The 27,179-nt window shown below is 50.7% G+C and overlaps 1 protein-coding gene across 2 annotated transcripts in view; it reads left to right on the top strand.

Annotated features, from left to right (window-relative positions):
• The window catches only part of NTAN1 (N-terminal asparagine amidase), a 91,142-nt gene that overhangs the window by 25,759 nt on the left and 38,204 nt on the right, over window positions 1-27,179 (top strand). For both annotated transcript variants that reach the window (XM_075317974.1, XM_075317976.1), the window contains exons 3-6: window positions 8,280-8,345; window positions 10,021-10,126; window positions 10,378-10,451; window positions 11,987-12,040. In XM_075317974.1, coding sequence (XP_075174089.1) covers window positions 8,280-8,345; window positions 10,021-10,126; window positions 10,378-10,451; window positions 11,987-12,040 — 300 coding nt within the window. The remainder of the gene's footprint in view (window positions 1-8,279; window positions 8,346-10,020; window positions 10,127-10,377; window positions 10,452-11,986; window positions 12,041-27,179) is intronic.

The raw sequence follows: 27,179 nt of genomic DNA, 5'->3' as shown, positions 1-27,179 counted from the left end.
GTGTGTGTGTGGTGCAGAGCCCTGTGTGTGGTGCAGAGCCCTGTGTGTGGTGCAGAGCCCTGTGTGTGTTGCAGAGCCCTGTGTGTGTTGCAGAGCCCTGTGTGTGTTGCAGAGCCCTATGTGTATGTGTGGTGCAGAGCCCTATGTGTGTGTTTGTGTGTGTGTGTGTGGTGCAGAGCCCTGTGTGTGTGTGTGTGTGTGTGTGTGGTGCAGAGCCCTATGTGTGTGTGTGTGTGGTGCAGAGCCCTATGTGTGTGTTTGTGTGTGTGGTGCAGAGCCCTGTGTGTGTGTGGTGCAGAGCCCTGTGTGTGTGTGTGTGTGGTGCAGAGCCGTGTGTGTGGTGCAGAGCCCTATGTGTGTGTGTGTGTGGTGCAGAGCCCTGTGTGTGTGTGTGTGTGTGTGTGTGTGTGTGTGTATGGTGCAGAGCCCTGTGTGTGTGTGGTGCAGAGCCCTATGTGTGTGTGTGTGTGTGTGGTGCAGAGCCCTATGTGTGTGTGTGTGTGTGGTGCAGAGCCCTATGTGTGTGTGTGTGTGGTGCAGAGCCCTATGTGTGTGGTGCAGAGCCCTATGTGTGTGTGTGTGTGTGTGTGTGTGTGTGGTGCAGAGCCCTGTGTGTGTGTGGTGCAGAGCCCTGTGTGTGGTGCAGAGCCCTGTGTGTGGTGCAGAGCCCTGTGTGTGGTGCAGAGCCCTGTGTGTGGTGCAGAGCCCTGTGTGTGTTGCAGAGCCCTATGTGTGTGTGTGGTGCAGAGCCCTATGTGTGTGTTTGTGTGTGTGTGTGTGGTGCAGAGCCCTGTGTGTGTGTGTGTGTGTGTGGTGCAGAGCCCTGTGTGTGTGTGTGTGTGTGTGTGTGTGTGGTGCAGAGCCCTGTGTGTGTGTGTGTGGTGCAGAGCCCTGTGTGTGTGTGGTGCAGAGCCCTATGTGTGTGTGTGTGTGGTGCAGAGCCCTATGTGTGTGTGTGGTGCAGAGCCCTGTGTGTGTGTGTGTGTGTGGTGCAGAGCCGTGTGTGTGGTGCAGAGCCCTGTGTGTGTGTGGTGCAGAGCCCTGTGTGTGTGTGTGTGTGGTGCAGAGCCCTGTGTGTGTGTGTGTGTGTGTGTGGTGCAGAGCCCTGTGTGTGTGTGGTGCAGAGCCCTATGTGTGTGTGTGTGTGGTGCAGAGCCCTATGTGTGTGTTTGTGTGTGTGGTGCAGAGCCCTGTGTGTGTGTGGTGCAGAGCCCTGTGTGTGTGTGTGTGTGTGTGTGTGTGTGTGGTGCAGAGCCGTGTGTGTGGTGCAGAGCCCTGTGTGTGTGTGGTGCAGAGCCCTATGTGTGTGTGTGGTGCAGAGCCCTATGTGTGTGTGTGTGGTGCAGAGCCCTATGTGTGTGTGTGTGTGTGGTGCAGAGCCCTATGTGTGTGGTGCAGAGCCCTATGTGTGTGTGTGTGTGTGTGTGTGTGTGTGTGTGGTGCAGAGCCCTGTGTGTGTGGTGCAGAGCCCTGTGTGTGTGGTGCAGAGCCCTGTGTGTGTGTGGTGCAGAGCCCTGTGTGTGTGTGGTGCAGAGCCCTGTGTGTGTGTGTGGTGCAGAGCCGTGTGTGTGTGGTGCAGAGCCCTGTGTGTGTGTGTTGCAGAGCCCTATGTGTGTGTGGTGCAGAGCCCTATGTGTGTGTGTGTGGTGCAGAGCCCTGTGTGTGTGTGTGTTGCAGAGCCCTGTGTGTGTGTGTGTGTGTGTGTGTGTGTGGTGCAGAGCCCTATGTGTGTGTATGTGTGTGGTGCAGAGCCCTATGTGTGTGTGTGGTGCAGAGCCCTATGTGTGTGTGTGGTGCAGAGCCCTATGTGTGTGTGTGGTGCAGAGCCCTGTGTGTGTGTGGGGGTGCAGAGCCCTGTGTGTGTGTGGGGGTGCAGAGCCCTGTGTGTGTGTGGGGGTGCAGAGCCCTGTGTGTGTGTGGGGGTGCAGAGCCCTGTGTGTGTGGGGGTGCAGAGCCCTGTGTGTGTGTGTGGGGGTGCAGAGCCGTGGGGTGTGTGTGTGTGGTGCAGAGCCCTATGTGTGTGTGTGTGTGGTGCAGAGCCCTATGTGTGTGTGTGTGTGGGGTGCAGAGCCCTATGTGTGTGTGTGTGTGTGGGGTGCAGAGCCCTATGTGTGTGTGTGTGTGGGGTGCAGAGCCCTATGTGTGTGTGTGGGGTGCAGAGCCCTATGTGTGTGTGTGGGGGTGCAGAGCCCTCAGTGTGTGTGGTGCAGAGCCCTGTGTGTGTGTGGGTGTGCAGAGCCCTGTGTGTGTGTGGGTGTGCAGAGCCCTATGTGTGTGTGTGTGTGTGTGTGGTGCAGAGCCCTATGTGTGTGTGTGGTGCAGAGCCCTGTGTATGTGTGTGTGTGTGTGGTGCAGAGCCCTATGTGTATGTGTGGTGCAGAGCCCTATGTGTGTGTGTGTGTGTGTGTGGTGCAGAGCCCTATGTGTGTGTGTGTGGTGCAGAGCCCTGTGTGTGGTGCAGAGCCCTGTGTGTGGTGCAGAGCCCTGTGTGTGGTGCAGAGCCCTGTGTGTGGTGCAGAGCCCTGTGTGTGGTGCAGAGCCCTGTGTGTGGTGCAGAGCCCTGTGTGTGGTGCAGAGCCCTGTGTGTGGTGCAGAGCCCTGTGTGTGGTGCAGAGCCCTGTGTGTGGTGCAGAGCCCTGTGTGTGTGGTGCAGAGCCCTGTGTGTGTGGTGCAGAGCCCTGTGTGTGTGTGGTGCAGAGCCGTGTGTGTGTGTGGTGCAGAGTCGTGTGTGTGTGGTGCAGAGCCCTGTGTGTGTGTGGTGCAGAGCCCTGTGTGTGTGTGGTGCAGAGCCCTATGTGTGTGTGTGTGTGTGGTGCAGAGCCCTGTGTGTGTGTGTGTGGGGTGCAGAGCCGTGTGTGTGTGGGGTGCAGAGCCCTGTGTGTGTGTGGTGCAGAGCCCTGTGTGTGTGTGGTGCAGAGCCCTGTGTGTGTGTGTGGTGCAGAGCCCTGTGTGTGTGTGGGTGTGCAGAGCCCTGTGTGTGTGTGGGTGTGCAGAGCCCTGTGTGTGTGTGGGTGTGCAGAGCCCTGTGTGGGTGTGCAGAGCCCTATGTGTGTGTGTGTGTGTGTGTGTGTGTGGTGCAGAGCCCTGTGTGTGTGTGGGGGGGTGCAGAGCCCTGTGTGTGTGTGGGGGGGTGGGGTGCAGAGCCCTGTGTGTGTGGTGCAGAGCCGTGTGTGTGTGTGTGTGTGTGTGTGTGTGTGTGGGGTGCAGAGCCCTGTGTGTGGGGTGGGGGGGGTGCAGAGCCCTGTGTGTGGGGTGCAGAGCCCTGTGTGTGTGTGTGTGTGTGTGTGTGTGTGGGGTGCAGAGCCCTGTGTGTGTGTGGGGGTGCAGAGCCCTGTGTGTGTGTGTGTGTGTGTGTGGGGTGCAGAGCCTTGTGTGTGTGGGGGGGTGCAGAGCTCTGTGTGTGTGTGGGTGTGTGTGTGGTGCAGAGCCCTGTGTGTGTGTGAGGGGGTGCAGAGCCCTGTGTGTGTGTGGGGTGCAGAGCCCTGTGTGTGTGTGGGGTGCAGAGCCCTGTGTGTGTGTGGGGGTGCAGAGCCCTGTGTGTGTGTGGGGGTGCAGAGCCCTGTGTGTGTGTGTGGGGGTGCAGAGCCGTGGGGCGTGTGTGTGTGGTGCAGAGCCGTGTGTGTGTGTGTGTGGTGCAGAGCCGTGTGTGTGTGTGTGTGGTGCAGAGCCCTGTGTGTGTGTGTGGTGCAGAGCCCTGTGTATGTGTGTGTGTGTGGTGCATAGCCCTATGTGTGTGTGTGTGTGGTTCAGAGCCCTATGTGTGTGTGTGTGTGTGTGTGTGGGGTGCAGAGCCCTATGTGTGTGTGTGTGTGTGGTGCAGAGCCCTGTGTGTGGTGCAGAGCCCTGTGTGTGGTGCAGAGCCCTGTGTGTGGTGCAGAGCCCTGTGTGTGTGGTGCAGAGCCCTGTGTGTGTGGTGCAGAGCCCTGTGTGTGTGGTGCAGAGCCCTGTGTGTGTGGTGCAGAGCCCTGTGTGTGTGGTGCAGAGCCCTGTGTGTGTGTGTGTGTGTGTGTGCTGCAGAGCCCTGTGTGTGTGTGCATGTGGTGCAGAGCCCTGTGTGTGTGTGTGTGTGTGTGTGTGGTGCAGAGCCCTATGTGTGTGTGTGTGTGGTGCAGAGCCCTGTGTGTGTGTGGTGCAGAGCCCTGTGTGTGTGTGGTGCAGAGCCCTGTGTGTGTGTGTGTGTGTGTGTGTGTGTGTGTGTGGTGCAGAGCCGTGTGTGTGTGTGTGTGTGTGTGTGTGTGTGGTGCAGAGCCGTGTGTGTGTGTGTGGTGCAGAGCCCTGTGTGTGTGTGGTGCAGAGCCCTGTGTGTGTGTGGTGCAGAGCCCTGTGTGTGTGTGTGGTGCAGAGCCCTCAGTGTGTGTGGTGCAGAGCCCTCAGTGTGTGTGGTGCAGAGCCCTCAGTGTGTGTGGTGCAGAGCCCTCAGTGTGTGTGGTGCAGAGCCCTCAGTGTGTGTGGTGCAGAGCCCTCAGTGTGTGTGGTGCAGAGCCCTCAGTGTGTGTGGTGCAGAGCCCTCAGTGTGTGTGGTGCAGAGCCCTCAGTGTGTGTGGTGCAGAGCCCTCAGTGTGTGTGGTGCAGAGCCCTATGTGTGTGTGTGGTGCAGAGCCCTGTGTGTGGTGCAGAGCCCTGTGTGTGTGTGTGTGTGGTGCAGAGCCCTATGTGTGTGTTTGTGTGTGTGGTGCAGAGCCCTATGTGTGTGTGTGGTGCAGAGCCCTGTGTGTGTTGCAGAGCCCTGTGTGTGTTGCAGAGCCCTGTGTGTGTTGCAGAGCCCTATGTGTATGTGTGGTGCAGAGCCCTATGTGTGTGTTTGTGTGTGTGTGTGTGGTGCAGAGCCCTGTGTGTGTGTGTGTGTGTGTGTGTGTGGTGCAGAGCCCTATGTGTGTGTGTGTGTGGTGCAGAGCCCTATGTGTGTGTTTGTGTGTGTGGTGCAGAGCCCTGTGTGTGTGTGGTGCAGAGCCCTGTGTGTGTGTGTGTGTGGTGCAGAGCCGTGTGTGTGGTGCAGAGCCCTATGTGTGTGTGTGTGTGGTGCAGAGCCCTGTGTGTGTGTGTGTGTGTGTGTGTGTGTGTGTGTGTGGTGCAGAGCCCTGTGTGTGTGGTGCAGAGCCCTATGTGTGTGTGTGTGTGTGGTGCAGAGCCCTATGTGTGTGTGTGTGTGTGGTGCAGAGCCCTATGTGTGTGTGTGTGTGGTGCAGAGCCCTATGTGTGTGGTGCAGAGCCCTATGTGTGTGTGTGTGTGTGTGTGTGGTGCAGAGCCCTGTGTGTGTGTGGTGCAGAGCCCTGTGTGTGTGTGGTGCAGAGCCCTGTGTGTGGTGCAGAGCCCTGTGTGTGTTGCAGAGCCCTGTGTGTGTTGCAGAGCCCTATGTGTGTGTGTGGTGCAGAGCCCTATGTGTGTGTTTGTGTGTGTGTGTGTGGTGCAGAGCCCTGTGTGTGTGTGTGTGTGTGTGTGGTGCAGAGCCCTGTGTGTGTGTGTGTGTGTGTGTGTGTGTGTGTGTGTGTGGTGCAGAGCCCTGTGTGTGTGTGGTGCAGAGCCCTATGTGTGTGTGTGTGTGTGGTGCAGAGCCCTATGTGTGTGTGTGGTGCAGAGCCCTGTGTGTGTGTGTGTGTGGTGCAGAGCCGTGTGTGTGGTGCAGAGCCCTGTGTGTGTGTGGTGCAGAGCCCTGTGTGTGTGTGTGTGTGTGGTGCAGAGCCCTGTGTGTGTGTGTGTGTGTGTGTGTGGTGCAGAGCCCTGTGTGTGTGTGGTGCAGAGCCCTATGTGTGTGTGTGTGTGGTGCAGAGCCCTATGTGTGTGTTTGTGTGTGTGGTGCAGAGCCCTGTGTGTGTGTGGTGCAGAGCCCTGTGTGTGTGTGTGTGTGTGTGTGTGGTGCAGAGCCGTGTGTGTGGTGCAGAGCCCTGTGTGTGTGTGGTGCAGAGCCCTATGTGTGTGTGTGGTGCAGAGCCCTATGTGTGTGTGTGTGTGGTGCAGAGCCCTATGTGTGTGGTGCAGAGCCCTATGTGTGTGTGTGTGTGTGTGTGTGTGTGTGGTGCAGAGCCCTGTGTGTGTGGTGCAGAGCCCTGTGTGTGTGTGGTGCAGAGCCCTGTGTGTGTGTGGTGCAGAGCCCTGTGTGTGTGTGTGGTGCAGAGCCGTGTGTGTGTGGTGCAGAGCCCTGTGTGTGTGTGTTGCAGAGCCCTATGTGTGTGTGGTGCAGAGCCCTATGTGTGTGTGTGTGGTGCAGAGCCCTGTGTGTGTGTGTGTTGCAGAGCCCTGTGTGTGTGTGTGTGTGTGTGTGTGTGTGTGTGTGTGTGTGTGGTGCAGAGCCCTATGTGTGTGTATGTGTGTGGTGCAGAGCCCTATGTGTGTGTGTGGTGCAGAGCCCTATGTGTGTGTGTGGTGCAGAGCCCTATGTGTGTGTGTGGTGCAGAGCCCTATGTGTGTGTGTGGTGCAGAGCCCTATGTGTGTGTGTGTGGTGCAGAGCCCTATGTGTGTGTGTGGTGCAGAGCCCTATGTGTGTGTGTGTGGTGCAGAGCCCTATGTGTGTGTGTGGTGCAGAGCCCTATGTGTGTGTGTGGTGCAGAGCCCTATGTGTGTGTGTGGTGCAGAGCCCTATGTGTGTGTGGTGCAGAGCCCTATGTGTGTGTGGTGCAGAGCCCTGTGTGTGTGTGTGTGTGTGTGTGGTGCAGAGCCCTGTGTGTGTGTGTGTGGTGCAGAGCCCTATATGTGTGTGTGTGTGTGTGTGGTGCAGAGCCCTATATGTGTGTGTGTGTGGTGCAGAGCCCTATATGTGTGTGTGTGTGGTGCAGAGCCCTATGTGTGTGTGTGTGTGTGTGTGTGTGTGTGGTGCAGAGCCCTATGTGTGTGTGTGTGTGTGGTGCAGAGCCCTATGTGTGTGTGTGGTGCAGAGCCCTGTGTGTGTGTGTGTGTGTGTGTGTGTGTGTGTGTGGTGCAGAGCCCTATTTGTGTGTGTGGGGTGCAGAGCCCGATGTGGGGCTGTTATTTCCAATGCTAGAGTGATAACAGGTCCGTGCTGGGGCAGAATACTGACAGGGAATGTGTGCAGGGGGTGGGCAGAGGGAGGGGCTGGACAGTGAGGCTGGGAGGTGCCAGCTCTGACTGTGAGGTTTAGCACAGAAAAATGTCATGTTTGGTTGAGCTGCAGGTAAACAAAGAGCAGCAGAGAATAAAGGGATAATTCAAGAGGAACAAAAGTTAGAAAACAATGTAGGGGTGTTTTATATGACAATACAGCACAGATTACCTTACCAAAAATTTTTGAGTTTGTCGGACAACTCCTTTAATGGAGAGGCTCCATTATTGGCCCAGTAAGTGTACAGTTAAAACACACACATATGCATACACACACACACACACTGGAAATAATAGTTTTTTGAATAAAGATTTCCGCATTCACCAATTTATTAATTTAAAAAATCCTTGGAGTTCAAACGTAAGCCAATGGTGTAATGTCCCATGACGCCTATTGTATCCTATTAAGCCTCGTTCTGAGAACATTCTCAGAACAAGGCTCCATAGGTCACTTCTGGTCTGCGGCAGACACGGAATTTCTCACCACACAAAGAGCCTAATAAACAGTGATCGCAATGCAATATGTACCCACATTTCGGACCAATGAAAACTACATCTTATCACATGAGGGAAAAAAAACCCTTTACTAGAAAAAAGTTAACGGGAACCTGGTAGTTGATATATGTATCATGTATGCAGCATGTATCAGGCACTGGCTGTTTGATCTCTGAAATGTTAGTGTTTTTAGAAATAAACCTTCTTTAAAATCCGCTCTGGAGACTAGTTGGACCGTCGGGTCCTCAGTTGCTTCCCCATCCGCTGCCACTTATTGACAGGTTTTTGTAGGGACAGAGCTGTCATTGCAGGGCAGCAGGCGGGGAGAAGCTGCCGGGGACCCGCCTATCCAGCTAGTCACTGGGTTCTTTTCAGTTATACAATTAGGCATTTCCATAATCGTAATATCAGAAATTCTCATATGATAAAAATCAAACGGTGAAAGAATCTGCAGGACGAGAAGTGGATTTGTCCTCATTCTCGTGCATTAGCATTATAAAGGGAATCTATCATAAGGCGTATGTGCCGTGCTGTGGAGCTCCGGACAAGTATGGCTTTAATGTATATTTCAGCAGTGATAGGAACTCTACATACAGATATCAGATCAAGCAAAACATATTTTCTGGAATAATTCATAAAAAAATATATAGAAAAAATTCCATTTGCAAAGTTTTGCTTTCTGAATTTGTTACACTGAAATCTAATGCGAGTTTTCTCCTTTTTATCCAGGTTCTATTTCCATCCTCGGGTCGGAAGATGCAACTACTTGTCACATCGTTGTTCTAAGACACACAGGTACAGAAGGAGCAGACAGAAATTCGGTTAGTCTAGTTTTGGCCCAAATATTGTCGACTTAAGGGGTTAATCACTGTATGAACAGTGGGGTCTGATCTATGGTCTTCCCGCCTATTCTGAAGGGGCTGCAGCGTCGATTTTTGGGGGCGAAGTATCGTGACGGAAAATCATTTTGACCACCAACGAGGCACAGATTATAAAAGTATACGGTGGCGATGACCCTGTAAGGCTTTTTCCACGTGCCTTGTGGCTTCTGTTTACAATGATGGCCGCAAGACTCTGCCAGATCTGTCCCATGAAGATCAATGTGCACCTTGCTTATCCCACTTGTTATACCTGGGTTCTGCCAAGGTGTCCTCAATTTTTTTTTTCCATGATTTATGATTGAATCTGTGGCTGAACCTGACGTGGACAAAGCCTTAGGAGCCAATTACAGTTCTCCCTGAACCAATTTATCCAGCACTGTGCAATAAACAGTAATATATCTATATAAGAGACGTCAACCTAAGCCTCCAATATAATGTTAAGGTAGTTATTTGTACAGATTAGGCTCCCAAATCAGATATTCCCATTCTGCCTTTTTAAATGGCTGCTATAATCTTTATAGTCTTAAATGGGTGGTCTACCCCTGAACTTTTGGCACTGATATGGACTAGTATGGTGTAAAAGAAAAAATAAACCACTGACGCAGCTGGCTTTCAGGGCAAATATGTTTTTTTTTCTTTGCCACTTTGCCCTGAAGGCCAGCATGCCGGAGTCCTTCTTCACTATAGACGTTGACACTGGCATTTTGCGGGTACTATTTAATGAAGCTGTCAGTTGAGGACCTGTGAGGCGTCAATTTCGCAAACTAGAGACTCTAATGTACTTGTCTTGTTACTCAGTTGTGCAGCGCGGCCTCCCACTTCTCTTTCTACTCTGGTTAGAGCCTGTTTGTGCTCTCCTCTGAAGGGAGTAGTACACACCGTTGTAGGAAATTTTTCATTTCTAAGAACAAGAATAGACTGTCGAGTTTCACATGAAAGTTCTCTTTTTCTGGCCATTTTGAGAGTTTAATGGAACCAACAAATGTAATGCTCCAGATTCTCAACTAGCTCAAAGGAAGGTCAGTTTTATAGCTCCTCTAATCAGCAAAACTGTTTTCAGCTGTGCTAACATACTTTCACAAAGGATTTCTGAACATCCATTAGCCTTCTAGCACAGTTAGCAAACACAATGTACCGCTAGACACTGGAGTGGTAGTTGTTGGAAATGGGCCGCTATACACCTATGTAGATATTGCATTCAAACAAGACGTTTTCAGTCAGAACAGTCAGTTACCACATTATCAATGTATAGAGTGCATTTCTGTTTAATTTAATGTTAGCTTCATTGAAAAAAAAAAAAAAAGTGCTTTTCTTTCAAAAACAAGGAAGTATCTAAGTGTCCTCAAACTTTTGAATGGCAGTGTGTGTGTGTATATATTTGTGTGTGTGTATATATTTGTGTGTGTGTGTATATATTTGTGTGTGTCTGTGTATATGTATATATAATATAGTTCTAATTCTAATAAAACAAAAGAAACACTGGGGCCCCTGCTGATCTCTACACAGCAGAAAGTGGTGAAGACCACCAGCAGACCACCTGTGTTTGAATGTATTAAGTGCACATTACCCACATTTCTCCTTCCTTTTAGGCAGCGGGGCCACTTGTTTAGCACACTGCGATGGATCAGATTCTGAAACTGAGGTGGCAGCCATTATTCAGGCTGTGAAGTCATTAACAAAGACTACGGAAGGAAGGTGGATTATTATTCTTCCCGTCACAAGGATTTTTTCTTTTACCCTCCATTAGAATTAACTTTTAAATGTAAATGAAATTTGGATTTTTTTCAAATGCAATGCTGGGAGTTGTAGTTTTGCTCCAGCTGTAGAACCAGAGGATGGGGACAGCAAAACATCTATATGGTCTATGCCATAGTCCATACAATGTGAATTTGCCCTGATAAAATACCGTCTTTTTTTTTTTTTTTTTTTTTTTTTTTTATTACCAGACTAGAACTGCACTTAGTCGGAGGGTTCAATGACCAACGCCAATTGTCACTGAAACTGTCACGTCAGCTTCTTAGTAAGTTCACTCATTGTAAGTAATAGACACCTGACAATAATGGTTCCTGTATTTCCCTATTAAATGGGTCCCCTACTTCAGACCACTTGATTTAATTAATAAAAAACCCAATACTAATAACACAATTATTACCGCCATTATACACAGGAGCTCTGTACATAGTGAATAGTATACAGGTAATACCGAGATCACCTTTAACATTGTACATAGGAGCTCTGTATATAATGTATATCAGGGGTGGTCAATTAATTTTTTCCAGGGGCCACATGAGAGACTGCGACTGTTGTGGAGGCTGAACCAGTAGGCTGAAATAAATTTTTCCCCAGTACTAATATTAATCATATTATTTTATATTAATATTGTATCACTTAATATTGAGCAAAAAAAGTGTGCATCTACCATATACTGTATTAGTCCTCACACGGCCCCTTATATATAGCATGATCCACACACAGCCCCCCTATACATAGTATGACCCACACACAGCCCCCCTATACACAATATGATATGCAATATCCCCTATGTACAGAATGTTCTGCATGCAGCCTCCCTATATACAGCATAAACCCACACACGGTTCCCCTATATACAGTATGATCACCCTTATATATAGTATGAACCCACACATAGGCCCCTATATACAGTATGATCACCCTTATATATAGCATGAAGCCACACACAGCCCCTATATACAGTATGATCACCCTTCTATATAGTATGAACGCACACATAGCCCCTATATACAGTATGATCACCCTTCTATATAGTATGAACCCACACAGCCCCCTATATACAGTATGATTACCCTTATAGTATGAACGCGCACATGGCCCCCTATATAGTGTGATTACCCTTATATATAGTATGAACCCACACATAGGCCCCTATATACAGTATGATCACCCTTATATATAGTATGAACCCACACATAACCCCCTATACTGTATACAGTATTATCACCCTTATATATAGTATGAACCCACACATAGCCTCTCTTTACAGTATGATTACCCTTATATATAGTATGAATGCACACATAGCCCCCTATATAAAGTATGAGGCCCAAAGTAACCCCCTATAAACAATATTAGCCCCATATATAAAGTTTGAGCCCCATATAGTACCTTATAAATTTATTATCCCCCTCATAACCCTCCTATATACAGTATAAGCCCCCACATAGCATCCTATATGCCAGCACACATAGAACAAAAACATACTCGCCTTGCTTCTGAGCAGCGTCCTCTTGCTGGTTCAAATCTGTCTGTCGTTAAAATGACCGTCAATGCACAGAACGTGACCTGTAAGCTGGCGGCCATTTTTTTTAACTACTGCAGACCAGTTATTGGTAGGCCCTCACGGGAGGGTTTGGGGCACGGAGGTTAGGGTGAGGCACAGGGGTGGGAAATTGCAGAGGGAGTGACAGTGTAGTTGGCTATAGCGGCAGCCAGATATGATATATTTAGTAGTAGTCAGATACAAAATGCTAATTACTTCTTGGTTCAATAACCACATTTATAAATCCTCTTTTGTAGAGGCGTTTCATAAACAAGAAGAAGACATCCACCTCGTCACATTGTGTGTTACTGGTACGTGATTTCAGACTCTTATATTTCCTACATGTTAGGTCATGTCATGAAATGCACATTTAAAGTGTTAATCCCCAAATCACAACATAGTCTTGTAATTGTGGGTGTATGCACAGCACCGTGCAAAACTATTCATACCCATAAATGTTTCCAAAAATTCAGGAATCCGGCACAGCATCTTCATAAAAAAACAAATTTTCTCTGACGCCTCATTGGGGGACACAGGACCATGGGTGTTATGCTGCTTATCCATAGGAGGACACTAAGTAGATGCAAAGATGTTAGCTCCTCCCCTGCAGTATACACCCCCTGACCCAGCAAGGCTACTTCAGTGTTAGCTTAGTGTCTATAGGAGGCACATCTCTGCAGACTACTGCAGCAAGAATTTTTTTGTTTTTAGAGGGCGACAGTTTCCTTCGGAGACCGATTTCCAAAAACCATCAACAGGCGGGAATGCGGAGTGTCGCCTCCTCGTACCCCCTCCTGCGACGCTGGATCCTGGGCTGTTACTCACTGGACGACGGGTCTCATGGCACTGATTTTTCAGAGCCCAGAGCAGATGAAAACTTCCTCAGCCCCTCTTGCAGGCTCTGAGTTAATACACGTTCTGCACCAAGTGTGACCAGACTGCCATCTCCACAGGAGCTGAGGTGAGATCATTCCGATTTTCTTCATCGTTCCTTATGGGAGACCCAGACCATGGGGTGTATAGCTTCTGCCTCCGGAGAACACACAAAGTACTACACTAAAAAGTGTAGCTCCTCCCTCCGAGCATATACACCCCCTGGATTACCAAACCTAGCCAGTTCAATGCTTTGTGTTCAGGAGGATCACACATGCATTTTCATCTGATTTTTGATTTTAAAGAGTAGAAAAGCAGGTCCAAGCTGGACCCCCGGCATGTCCCTTCTCACCCCACTGTGTCGGCGGTGCTGTTAAGGTTGATTTCAAGGCTGGAGCCTTTACATGCCGCGCTCCTTCACCATCCCTCGGGCTCTGGCTTGAAGTGGGAGCCAGCACGGTTCTCACTGCTTTGCAGGAGACCGGTCTCCATCCGCAGCCCTCTCAGGACCCTGCCGGATGGAGCACTCATCCCTCAGGGACCTGGCCCTGCGTCTCTCAAGCTCCCAGTCCTTTGCTGACTCCATGGGAGAGCTGTCCCGGACTCTGCTGAGCATGCATCAGCCCCCTTCACAGGGTGCCTCTGCTGCTTCGGCTTGCTCTCCAGAGCTCACAGAGGATTCTTCATCTGCTCCCAGACCCCGTCCTCCTAAAAGGAAACGCAGGGACCCCTCTCCTTCCTCGTCCCGCGGCTCCGATTCACGAGCCGATTCGCAGGACGAGGAGGATGTCTTTACTGGGGGCTCGAACGCTACCTCTATGTGCCCCATTGATCTGACTGAGGGGGATGCAGATGTTAGTGATTTGATTGCGTCCATTAATACTGTACTGGACCTCAATCCGCCAGTATCAGAGGAGCAACCCTCTCTGGCAGAAAAGCACCAGTTTACTTTGCCTAAGAGACCAAGGAGTGTGTTCTTTAACCACTCCAGTTTTCAGACCACTGTGTCCAAGCCCAGAGCCTGTCCTGACAAACGCTTTCCTAAGCGTGGTTCTGATGACCATTTTCCTTTTCCACCAGAGGTGGTCAAGGAGTGGGCTCTCTCACCAAAGGTGGACCCTCCGGTGTCTAGACTCTCAGCCTGGACAGTTGTATCTGTGGCTGATGGCACCTCACTCAAGGATCCCACTGACCGCCAGGTTGACCTCCTGGCCAAGTCTGTCTATGAGGCGACAGGGGCCTCGTTCTCCCCATCTCTTGCAGCAGTGTGGGCTCTCAAAGCCATCTCTGCTTCTCTGGAGGAGATGCATACCCTCACTAGGGACTCTATGCCTGAATTGGTTGCTTTAAATTCCCAGGCTTCAGCCTTTTCAGCCTACGCCATGTCTGCCATGCTGGAGGCCTCTCACCGCACTGCGGTGGCCTCCGCCAATTCCCTCGCTATCCGCAGGATCTTGTGGCTGCGTGAGTGGAAGGCGGATGCTTCCTCAAAGAAGTACCTTGCTGGGCTCCCATTTGCTGGGTCCAGGCTGTTCGGTGAACAGCTGGATGAAATTATTAAGGAGGCTACTGGCGGGAAGAGTACTTCCTTGGCACAGACTAAAGCCAGGAAACCTGTCCAGGGCAGGAACCAGTCGAGGTTTCGTTCCTTTCGTTCCTCTAACTGGTCATCCTCTAAGCCCTCGGCCTCGTCCACTAACTCGGCCAAGGACCAGAAGCCCACCTGGCGCAAGAAGCCGCGTCCACAAGGGTCCGCAGGAGCTGCTGCCAACTAGGCAGCCTCCTCTTGACTATCTGGCCGAGCCAGCAACGTCCTTGGTCGGTGGCAGGCTCTCCCACTTTGGCGACGTGTGGTTTCAACACGTCTCCGACCAGTGGGTGCGGGATATCATCTCCCACGGCTACAGGATAGAGTTCTCTTCCAGCCCGCCAAACAGATTTTTTCTGTCAACTCCCCCCTGCTCCAAGGCCGCCGCCTTCTCTCAGGCCGTGGCATCCTTGCAGGCCAACGGAGTAATTGTGCCGGTTCCTGCCAGGGAACGGTTCAGAGGTTTCTATTCAAATCTCTTCCTAGTCCCCAAAAAGGACGGTTCCTTCCGGCCCATCCTGGATCTCAAGCTTCTCAACAAGCATGTTCAGGTGCGGCATTTTCGCATGGAGTCTCTGCGATCAGTCATTGCCTCAATGACCCAAGGAGATTTCCTGGCATCCATCGACATCAGAGATGCCTATCTGCATGTGCCAATTGCAGTTTCACACCAGCGTTGGCTACGTTTTGCAATCGGAGAGGAACATTTCCAATTCGTGGCTCTCCCCTTCGGGTTAGCCACGGCCCCTCGAGTATTCACCAAGGTCATGGCAGCAGTGGTTGCGGTCTTGCACCTCCAGGGGTTGGCAGTAATTCCTTACCTGGACGACCTTCTTGTCAAGGCTTCATCCAGCGCAGACTGTCAGCGGAGTGTCTCGCTCACTCTCGCCACTCTTGTTCAATTCGGGTGGCTTGTCAATCTGCCCAAGTCCACTCTGACCCCGACCCAAAAACTCACGTACCTAGGGATGCAATTCGAAACTCTGCCGTTATTTGTCAAGCTGCCCTTAGTCAAACAGCAGTCCCTCCATCTGGTGGTGCGCTCTCTGTTGAGGCCCCGCCGTCACTCCATCAGGCACCTTATGCAGGTGCTGGGTCAGATGGTGGCGTCAATGGAAGCGGTTCCCTTTGCCCAGTTCCATCTGCGTCCTCTGCAGCTGGACATTCTTCGCTGTTGGGACAAGCGGATTTCTTCCTTGCACAGGTTGGTGGCTCTGTCGCCACAAGCCAGGAGCTCTCTTCAGTGGTGGCTTCGGCCTCTCTCTCTGTCTCAGGGACGCTCCTTTCTGACCCCGTCCTGGGTGATCCTCACCACGGATGCCAGTCTTTCCTGCTGGGGAGCAGTATTTCTCCACCACCGAGCACAGGGCATTTGGACTCCGTCCGATTCAGTCCTCTCGATCAATGTGCTGGAAATCAGAGCTGTGCTCCTAGCTCTCGTAGCCTTTCACCACCTGTTGGCGGGCAAGCACATTCGAGTCCAGTCAGACAACGCGACAGCAGTTGCCTACATCAATCACCAGGGCGGGACTCGCAGCCGCCTGGCAATGTTGGAGGTTCAACGCATCCTGCAGTGGACGGAGGACTCCAAGTCCACCATATCCGCAGTCCATATCCCAGGCGTGGAAAACTGGGAGGCAGATTATCTCAGCCGTCAAACCGTGGACAGCGGCGAGTGGGCTCTGCATCAGGCAGTGTTCCGGTCGATCTGCCGCAAGTGGGGCACTCCGGAAGTGGATCTAATGGCATCCCGGCACAACAACAAGGTCCCGGTTTACGTGGCTCGCTCCCACGATCCTCAGGCCTTTGCAGCGGACGCGCTGGTTCAGGATTGGTCCCAGTTTCGTCTGGCTTACGTGTTTCCCCCTCTAGCTCTCTTGCCCAGAGTCCTGCGCAAGATCAGAATGGAGGGCCGTCGGGTCATACTCATCGCCCCAGACTGGCCCAGGCGAGCTTGGTACCCAGACCTGCTCCGTCTGTCCGTAGAGGTGCCGTGGCGTCTCCCGGACCGCCCAGACCTTCTCTCTCAAGGTCCGTTTTTCCGCCAGAATTCTGCGGCTCTCAGATTGACGGCGTGGCTCTTGAGTCCTGGATCCTGACGGCTTCCGGCATTCCTCCCGAAGTCATCTCCACTATGACTCAGGCTCGGAAGTCTTCCTCGGCAAAAATTTACCACAGGACTTGGAGAATTTTCCTGTCCTGGTGTCGTTCTTCCGGCCATGCTCCTTGGCCTTTTTCCTTGCCAACCATCCTGTCCTTTCTACAGTCCGGTCTGCAGCTAGGACTATCCCTCAATTCTCTTAAGGGACAGGTCTCGGCTCTGTCAGTGTTCTTTCAGTGGCGTATCGCCCGACTGGCTCAGGTGCGCACCTTCATGCAGGGCGCATCTCACATCATTCCACCTTACCGGCGGCCTTTGGATCCCTGGGACCTTAATCTGGTCCTCACGGCCTTACAGAAAACCCCCTTTGAGCCTCTTAAAGAAGTTTCTTTGTTTCGACTTTCACAGAAAGTGGTCTTTCTGGTGGCCATAACTTCTCTCAGGAGAGTCTCTGATTTGGCCGCGCTCTCTTCGGAGTCACCTTTTTTGGTTTTTCACCAAGACAAGGTAGTTCTCTGTCCGACTCCGGACTTTCTTCCTAAGGTGGTCTCTCCTTTCCACCTTAACCAGGACATTTCATTGCCTTCCCTTTGTCCGGCCCCTGTTCATCGCTTTGAGAAAGCGTTGCATACTTTAGATCTGGTGCGGGCGCTCCGGATCTATGTGTCACGCACAGCCGCTCTTAGGCGGTGCACCTCTCTTTTTGTGCTGACCACAGGTCAGCGCAAGGGTCTCTCGGCTTCTAAACCGACCCTAGCTCGTTGGATTAGGTCGGCCATATCCGATGCCTACCAGAGTACTCAGGTGCCTCCCCCGCCGGGGATCAAGGCACACTCGACCAGAGCTGTCGGTGCCTCTTGGGCTTTCAGGCACCAGGCTACGGCTCAGCAGGTCTGTCAGGCTGCCACTTGGTCTAGTCTGCACACCTTTTCAAAGCACTACCAAGTGCATGCTCATGCTTCGGCAGATGCGAGCTTGGGCAGACGCATCCTTCAGGCGGCTGTCGCCCATTTGGGAAGTTAGGTTTTGCATACTTCTCAGTTTTCTGTTTATTTCCCACCCATGGACAGCTTTGAGACGTCCCATGGTCTGGGTCTCCCATAAGGAACGATGAAGAAAAAGAGAATTTTGTTTACTTACCGTAAATTCTTTTTCTTATAGTTCCGACATGGGAGACCCAGCACCCTCCCTGTTGCCTGTTGGCAGTTTTCTTGTTCCGTGTGTTTTCACCGGCTGTTGTTGTAGTCAGAGGTTCCGGTTGTTCCGGGTTTTGCTCTGTCTCTACTTGTGGGTGGATGTCCTCCTTCAGCTTTTGCACTAAACTGGCTAGGTTTGGTAATCCAGGGGGTGTATATGCTCGGAGGGAGGAGCTACACTTTTTAGTGTAGTACTTTGTGTGTCCTCCGGAGGCAGAAGCTATACACCCCATGGTCTGGGTCTCCCATGTCGGAACTATAAGAAAAAGAATTTACGGTAAGTAAACAAAATTCTCTTTTTTCCAGAGCAGATGAAAAACTTCCTCAGCCCCTCTTGCAGGCTCTGAGTTAATACACGTTCTGCACCAAGTGTGACCAGACTGCCATCTCCACAGGAGTTGAGGTGAGATCCTTCCAATTTTTCCAGAGCAGATGAAAACTTCCTCAGTCCCTTTGGCAGGCTCTGAGTTGATACAAGTTCTGCCAGCAGGCGTCAGACTCTCCACACTGAATTGGAGCAAAGGTCACACTGACTCGTTGCACATTAGCTGTGATTGCAGACTCCTGCATAGCATTCCACCTGTGGCAGGGGGAGGGGGAGAGCCCCCAGGACTCAGTGCAGCTGCGGTACACTTATAGAGTTTTTTTTTCTGTTCACCATTGTTGTGCAGGGCTGGAGGAGGGAAGGGGAGTCCCTTCCCACCATTTTTTTGTTTATTATATTTTCTCATGCCTTCTTGTCAGAGCTAAGCCCCGTCCCCTCCAACACTCGATAAGAAAGCGCGCGTAACCCTCCTCACACAGGATTTGCAGAGCATTGCTCCCTCTTCTTGTGATCAGAGCCTGTGGGCGTCTCTCAGAGCTGGCTTCCTCCATCCCAAAACTGGGATGCAGGAGGAGGGGGGGAGGGGTCATCAGGGTTCTGGGTGAGTTATAGCCTCACTTGCATATTAGCTCTGCAGAGCATTGCTCCCTCATTACAATCAGAGTTTGTGGCTCATCAGCCAGGGGCTGCAGTCACATGTTTTATGCCCTGCACAACTACAGCAACAACTATAAGACGCTGAACTACTAGGGGATGATAGCACCTCTTCCTTCTGTGAGTCCGGTGCCCCTGTAGCTTACCCCCCCCCCCCCCCTCCACCACCGCAGCAACTGCTGCCAGCCCAGAGCCTACGGCTCCCAGTTCCCCGGAATGGGCACAGTTCCCAGAACCTGGTGCTGGCTATGCAACATCGTCCTCACACCCCTCGGGGCCCCTGGACAGAACGCAGCCTGATGACACTTCTATAGAGGGTCCTTCTGTTAAGAATCAGCCCTCTGCTTCACCGTTTGCAGATCAGAAAAAGGGCATGACCCCCATGGTTCTCCCTCTGGGGTACACAGATGGGGTTCTCCCACATGTTCCGTGGTCTCTGAGGAGCCGGAGGAAGGGGAATGATATTTGTACCGGGATGATTCCTTGGTTTCAATCTCCCCGAGCGATCAAGTTGCGATGGACTCCCTTATTGCAGCAATAAACCAAAACTCTGCATGTGGAAGATCTCCCATCCACTACTACTGACCCTGCGGTCTCCCTTAAAAGGGTGTCGAAACCTCAAAAAAAAAAAGTTTTTTGGCGGCGCTTCGGTATCCGTAAACTCATGGAGTCGCCGGTACCCCTTTGGCTTAGCTGTCTCTAAGGCAGGGGTGAGGAACCTCCGGCCCGCGGGCCGTATGCGGCCCGCAATGACCTTTTCTGTGGCCCCCGGGGCACTGGAGCAGATTCCCGGTGGCTGCGGTGCTCGGGCAGCCGCTCATCTTGTCTATTGCCGGGAGACAGCACTGGGGGTGGGACTTCCTCCCTCTTGCTCCTACATGTTCCTGTGAGATTGCAGCTAGGATCAGAGTGATGGGGAAGGGGCCTGCACGGGACATAGAAGGCTGTATAGTGCCGTGCGTCTGCCTCTCACACTCCCATTCTGTGCTCGGCTGTTCATGGCTAGCAGGTCTTTTCTTGGAGAGAAAAGACGAGAATGAAGCCAGCCCTTGAGCTGAGTTGCTGCATCCATCACTTGTGCTGCACCTGATTTTACAGGGCAACTAAGCAGCAGGTACTTATATCTGCGCTAAGTGTGTTTATATCTAATATATACCACCATATATCAAATGTATTTGTCACTTAAGTGTCCAGCGTCTGTTGTGTATACGACATGTGCGTGTGCTGTGTATACGGTGTGTGTGCTGTGTATACAGCGTGTGTGCTGTGTATACGGCGTGTATGCTGTGTATGTGCTGTGTATACGGCGTGTGTGCTGTGTATGTGCTGTGTATACGGCATGTGTGCGGTGTGTGTGCTGTGTATACGGCGTGTGTGCTGTGTGTGCGCTGTGTATACGGCATGTGTGCTGTATGTGCGCTGTGTATACGGCGTGTGTGCTGTGTATACTGCGTGTGTGTGCTGTGTGTGCGCTGTGTATACGGCGTGTGTGCTGTGTATACGGCGTGTGTGAGCTGTGTGTGCTGTGTATACGGCGTGTGTGCTGTGTATACGGCGTGTGTGAGCTGTGTGTGCTGTGTATACGGCGTGTGTGTGTGCTGTGTTTGGCACTTAATAAAGTTTCATATTGTAAGGTTTATTGGTATATCTAATTCCTGGTGTGCACATGTTTACATGCAGAACTTTTTGGCTTGTTGAGTGCTGTGTATGGCTTGTGTGTGTGCTGTATACGGCATGTGAGTGCTGTGTGCAGTATACAGTATCTCCTGTGCATGTGTACTATATATGGCCAGTGTGTGTCATGGGTAGTGTACAACATGACAACTGTGTGAAGGCTGTGTGCAGTATACAGTCAGTGTGTCAGAGCGGTGTGTGTGTGTACAGTGTCTCCTGTGTGATATATATGATTTACCAATCTGCGCTTCAAACAAAGACAAACCTGGAAAAACAGTTGTGAGACGCAAACATCACAGCCGCACCAAAGAGAATCAGCTCTGGCCGCCACAGTAGGGGTATAGGGGTGAGTTAATTAATTGTTTGACCAATTATAGCCGGGTCATTTTCAAGTTGATGATTTTGTGCGCCCCCCGAAGGTTGGTAGAATTTTCCAAATGGCCCCCGGCAGTAAAAAGGTTCCCCGCCCCTGCTCTAAGGGCTGGGCTGATCCGGCCTCGGTGGACCCTCACCCGGCTTCCGCCTGCCTGAAGGACCTCTCCTGTCTTTTACTTGATGGATCCTCCTTCAAGGACCCGTCAGACAGACAAGTGGAGCAGCTCGATCACTCTGCCTCGAGGCCGTGGGTCCCTCTCTTCTTCCGTGTGGGTCGCACAGGCACCAGGACTACCCGTTTCCCTCAGACCCTCACAGATGTAACAGTTCACATTGCTGCGGCGGAAGAGTACCTCATGCAGGCCTCCCTCGGCGCTGCTACCTGCGCAGTTATTGCCGCCTCAAATACCATAGCCATCCGTAAGGCCCTCTGGTTCCGATAATGGAGAGCGGACTCTGTCTCTAAGAAGCCTCTCACAGTACTCTTTTTCCAGACCGATGGTTTGCCGATCGTCTGGACAGGCTCTTTTTTTGTCTGACGCCACGGGAGGAAAAGAGTACCTCCCTCCCCCAACTCTAGCCCAGGATGTTTTTTAGTAGACACGCAGGGCCCGACCTTCTCGGCCCTCCCCATGTCCACCTCGTCCTGGCAGTCTAGACAAAGACCGAGGAGACTCGTCGTCTTCCATCTGGACCGCCGCCTCAGACCACAAATGGGTGTGATACCTTGTGTCTACCGGTTACCACATTGAATTCTGGACCCGATCCCCTGGTCAGTCTTTTCTCTCAAACCCCCCCCCCCCCCAAAGGCTCCAAAACACCACGAGGCCTTCTCCTCAGCGTTCCACTCCCTCCAAACGGCGGGGGTGATGGTACCTGTTCCGGACGGTGAGAGGTTCAAGGCCTTCTATTCTAACCTCTCGTGGTCCCCAAAGAAGGACGGGTCAGTTCGTCTTATCCTGGACCTCTAACATCTGAGCAAACATGTGCACGTAAGGAGATTCAGAATGGACTTCTTAGAGTCCATTATTACCTTTATGGTCGAAGGAGAATTCCTTGCCTCCCTAGCTATCAGGGACGTGTACCTGCACATACCCATCGCTCCAGCTCACCAAAAGTTCCTCCACTTCGCGGTTCAGGACTTTTTTTTCATTTGTGGCCTTACCCTCGGCTCTGCCACAGCACCAAGGGTCTTAACTAAGGTCATTGCGGCCGCCATGAGTGCCCTTCATGCCAGGAGAGTGGCTGTTCTGCCTTGCTTGGATGACCTCTTCATCAAGGGCTCAACCAGCGTGCAGATCTCTGTGGGCATTCTATCCCGCTTAGGGCGGCTTCTGACTCCAGTCAAATCATCCCCAATCCCGTCAAAATCCGTCACCTTCCTGGGCATGTCCCTGGACACTCTTCGGGGCTTGATATTTTCCCCTCAAGACAAGGCGACCACTCTACAACAAGCGGTACACTGCCCTCTACGTACTCCTCTCGCTCCATACGATTCAGTATGAGAGTGCTAGGTAGGATAGCGGCGGCTATAGAGGCAGTGCTGCTCGCTTAGCCACACCACCGCCCACTGCAGCTTGCGCTTCTAGCTGCCTGGGACAAGAGCCCCTTTTCCTTGGACGAACTTTTCACCTGACACCTTCAGTCAGGTATGCGCTTTGCTGGTGGCTTCATTCCTCTTCCATATCGAGAAGGAGTTTTTCTCCCCCAAGTGGACTGGCTATTCCTGACCACGGACGCCAGCCTCTTAGTCTGGGGAGCAGCGTACTGGCTCCACACTCCTTCAGGACGTTGGACACCCCAGGAGTCTTCCCTTCCCAGAAATCATTATGAAAATCAGCGCGATCTTCTCGCGCTCAGCTCATTCCCCCCCTTCTGCTAGCAGGTCGTTTGATTCGGGTCCAATTGGACAATGCAACAGCTGTGGCGTAGGTCAATCGGCAGGGAGGTACCAGCAGCAAGACAGCTTATCTCGAGGTCCTCAGGATCCTCACCTGGGCCTAATCGACGGGGGTCCGTGTTTTTCAGCGTTGCACGTACCGGGAGTAGAGAACTGGGCGGCGGACCTTCTAAGTCGCCAAGGCCTGGCTGCCGGAGAGTGGTTTCTCCACCCAGAAGTGTTCCCACACATCTGCACTCACTGGAGTACACCAGACGTGGATCTAATGGCCTCAAGGTTGAACGCAAAGGTAACCGCATTCTTAGCCAGGTCACGTGATCCACAGTCCATTGGCGCGGATGCTCTAGTCTTCTGAAGTCGTTTCCGTCTACCTTACATGTTTTTCGCCTCTGCCCCTGCTGCCGCGAGTAATCAGGAAGATCAAGGCAGAAGGAGTCCCGGTGATACTAATAGCACCGGACTAGGCCAGGTGCGCCTGGTATGCTGAATTAGTACAATTGCTCATGGCGCCTCGTAAGCATCCCAGACCTGCTGACCCAAGGGCCCATTTCCCATCAGAACTCCAGAGCCCTGAAGCTGACGGCCTGGCCATTGAGACTTGGACTTTAACAATAGCGAGATTCTCTCCTGCGGTCATCTCCACCATGTACAGTGCCCGAAAGCCTGCCTTCATCCCGTATTTACAACTGTACGTGGAAAACTTTCCTTTCCCAGTGCAGGGAATCTAATGTCCAACCTATGCCTCTGGCGATCCCCAGAATTCTTGATTTTTTTTTTTTTGCAGTCAGGTTGCAAAAGGGGTTGGCCCTCAGCTCCCTTAAGGGGCAGGTTTCATCTCTCTCAATATTCTATCAATACCGCTTAGCTTGCAATTCGCAAGTCAAGACTTTCCTCAAGGGTGTTTCCCATCTAGTTTCCCTGTATAAACGGTCGCTGGACCCATGGGACCTCAATCTTGTTTTGGACGGTATCCAGAGGTCCCCTTTTGAACCTCTTAAGGAATCTTCTCTTGCTCTTCTCTCCTGGAAGGTAACATTCTTAGTGGCGATTACGTCCATCAGACAAGTTTCGGAACTGGCAGCACTCTCTTGCCGCGAACCCTTTCTGATCTTTCATCAGGACAAGGTGGTTCTACGCCCCCTTCCGGATTTTCTTCTGAAGGTTACTTCCCCGTTTCATATGAACGAGGACATTGTTCTGCCTTCCTTTTGTCCACACCCAGTCCATAGGGTGGAAAGGGTTCTATATTCGCTAGACCTTGTGAGGGCTCTCAGATATCACATATCCAGGACAGCCCCTCCAGGGACATAGACTCCTTGTTCGTCATTCTTGAAAGGCCTAAGAAAAGAGAGGCAGGTTCATAGGCAACGCTGGATCGCTGGATTCGCTCTGCGATCCAGGAGGTCTACCGCTTGCAACTCAAGCCCATTCCTAGTGGGCTGTGGACTCATTCCACGTGAGCAGTTGGCGCCTCTTGGGCCATTAGGCATCAGGCTTGAGTGGAACAGAGGTGTAAGGCTGCGACCTGGTCTTGCCTACATACTGTTTCAAAGCATTACTGAGTCCATACCCAGGCTTCGGCTGAGGCGAACCTAGGTAGGAAAATTCTGCAAACGATAGCCAGGAGCGCCTACTGAGATAGGCACTCCACTATCTGGCACTGGTTCCTAGTCCTTGGGTTGCTTTGTTTGTTTACCCACCCATGGACTGCTTTAGGACGTCCCATGGTCCTGTGTCCCCCAATGAGGCGTCAGAGAAAAACGGATTTTTGTGTACTCGCCGTAAAATTGTTTTCTCTTAGCCATCATTGGGGGACACAGCACCCTCCCTTTTGCCCTGTTGGGCCTTAGCTTTTTTCTGTCTCAGTACTTTTTTGTTACGAGTATTCACTCACGTTTTTTTGTTACTTGTTCTCCTACTGCTTGTGTACTAAAACTGAAGTAGCCTGGCTGGGCCAGGGGGTGTATACTGCAGGGGAGGAGCTAACATCTTTGCATCTACTTGGTGTCCTCCTATGGATAAGCAGCATAACACCCATGGTCCTGTGTCCCCCAATGATGGCTAAGAGAAAACAATTTTACGGTGAGTACACAAAAATCCGTTTTTATTGATCCATTAAAATCCAATAAAAAGGACAAGACGCGTTTCGGGGACACCCTTGTTCACAATCCCATAAATGTTTCCACATTATACCCACAATCTTAAATACATTGTATTTGGATTTTATGTGATTTACCAAGTATTTATGAAATGTAAAGGAAATGGTTAATGGTTTTCTAAATATTTAAAAAAATATAAATCTGAAAATTGTGATGTGTGTTTTGTGTTCACTGTCAAGATTCAATATTTTTCCAAGACCACCTTTCGCTGCTTTTACTGCTGCAAGTCGTTGCACATCTAGAGGCTGAAATGTTTGCCTATTCTTCTTTTGCACGCACACTCTAGGTCAGTGAGGTTGGATGGAGGCATCTGTGAACAGCAATTTTCAAAGCTTGTCACAGATTCCCAATGAAATTTAGGTCTAGACTCTAATTAGGCCATTCCAACACATGAATATACTTTGATCTAAACCATCCATTGTAGCTCTGACTGTATGTTTGTGGTCGTTGTCCTCAAAGGTAAACTTACACCCCAGTCTCAAGTCTTTTTCAGCCTCTAACAAGTTTTCCTCCAGGATTGTCCTTTATTTAGTGCCATCCATCTTCCTATCAACACCAACCAACTTCCCTGCCCCTGCTGTAGAAAAGTCTCCCCAAAGTCTGATGCTGTCACCACCATGTCTGACGGTGGGGATGGTATTTTCAGGGTCATGTGCAGTTATAGTTTTTTGGCACATAGTTTTCCATTTAGCCAAAAAAGTTCCACTTTGGTCTCATCTGACCAGAGCACCTTCTTCCACATACTTGCTGTGTCAGCTACATGGCTCTTTGCAAACTGCAAACGGGACTTCTTATTTCTTGCTTTAAAAAATGGCTTTCTTCTTGCCACTCTTCCATAAAAGCCAGATTTATGGAGTATAGGACTAATGGTTGTCCTGTGGACAGATTCTCCCACCTGAGCTGTGATCTCTGCAGCCCCCTCCAGAGTGACTGAGTCTCTTGGCTTCTTCTCTAATTGGTGCTCTCCTTACTTGGGAAACCAGTTTAGGTGGACGGCCACGTCCTGGTAGATTTGCGGTTGTGCTATATTCCTTCTATTTTTGGATGATGGATTGAAAAGTAGGCCATAAGATTTTCACAGCATTTTATAACCTAACCCTGCTTTACTCCCCAGCTTTATCCCTGACCCATCTGATTTATTTTTTGGTTTTCATGATGCTGTTTGATGCACGAAGTTCTCAAATCAACCTCTGCGGCTTTCACAGAACAGCTGTAGTTATACTGAAAATAAATGTACTAATTAGATGACTTCTGGAGGTGACTGGTCACTCAGGATTTTATTTAGGGGTATCAGACTACAGGGGGCTGAATACAAATGCACATCACAATTTTCAAATTTTATATTATTAAATTATTTAGAAAATGATACTTGCTACTTTGTGTTGGTATATCACATAACATACCAAAACAAAATAAAAATACATTTTTGAGTGTAATGGAGAAAAAGTGGATAAGTTCAAAGGGTATGAATACTTTTACAAGGCACTGTATATGTGTACATATATAATCACCTATTTATGCATTCTTAGAGTGAAATTTGCAATTGAAAATTGATCTGTAAGCAGCAGTCATAGTGTTCAGTTGAGCTGTACTGTGCTCAGCTCAGCTGTGCTTCCAGAGTGGGTATTTCAGGCTGTCTAGTGGAGGCAGATCAGAGCGCAGAACCCATGAGCTGTGCTTGATGCTGACTATCAGATCCTGGGTATTAAACAAACATACATATTGCAGAATATAAATTTTGTTGGTTGAGTATTACACATAGCCATACAGTATACAAATGCATACAGTATATTTTAAACATAGATAAGCTTGATGATGCTCCATATATCCATGGTGGAGGCACAACCGCTCTGTATTGGAAGCCGATGCAGTTTTACACATACATTTGGGCTTCCAGCTCAGCTCTGGGACAAAAATAGAGAGGTGGGTCTAGAATCACACAGTTCAGCAGGGGAAAGGGCCTGCAGCACTGAGGAGAAGCTAGGTGCAGCAGGGAAATGTAGTTTTAGCAGTGTTTGAATTGAACCCATTCACCTATGTGAAGCTGGCTGCACTGAGTGGCAGATGGAGATGAAAAAAATGACACAGATTCAAGAATTTGCTTTGTGAAAAATTACACATTAATTGTGGGAATAACCCTTTAATACAGCTTCATTGTGATTACTAATACATCCTTCTTCCCCCTTAGATGTGGCTTCAGACAGTCAGAATGTATCATTTTTCTCTATAGCTATACACAGAGAAGCCTCTCTACAAATATAAATTAACTAGCTGTACTACCCAGCTTCACCCACAACCACAAAACAAATAGATATAAATGTAATTATAATGTCTGTCTCCCCCTCTGTATATCTCTGTCTCTTTCCCTGTCTGTCTCTTTCCCTGGCTGCATTGTGACCCGCCAACATTCCATTTAAGGGCGTGGCTGCGCATTCTTCTGGAGTTCTGGCTGCACTGTGGCTCCCAGCTCCATTTGCTTTAATGGAGGCAGGTTTCTTGGTGAATAACTGTAAAGCGCGGGGTTAAAATTTCCCCTCAAAACATAGCCTATGACGCTCTCTGGGTCCAGAAGTGTGTGAGTGCAGCGACGGTGCAGATGCCAATC

The sequence above is a fragment of the Anomaloglossus baeobatrachus genome, chromosome 7 (genome assembly GCF_048569485.1).
Source record: "Anomaloglossus baeobatrachus isolate aAnoBae1 chromosome 7, aAnoBae1.hap1, whole genome shotgun sequence".
In the NCBI taxonomy this organism is placed as follows: domain Eukaryota; kingdom Metazoa; phylum Chordata; class Amphibia; order Anura; family Aromobatidae; genus Anomaloglossus; species Anomaloglossus baeobatrachus.
The sequence above is the reverse complement of the archived record's forward strand: the minus strand, read 5'-3'. Positions and strand labels throughout refer to the sequence as shown.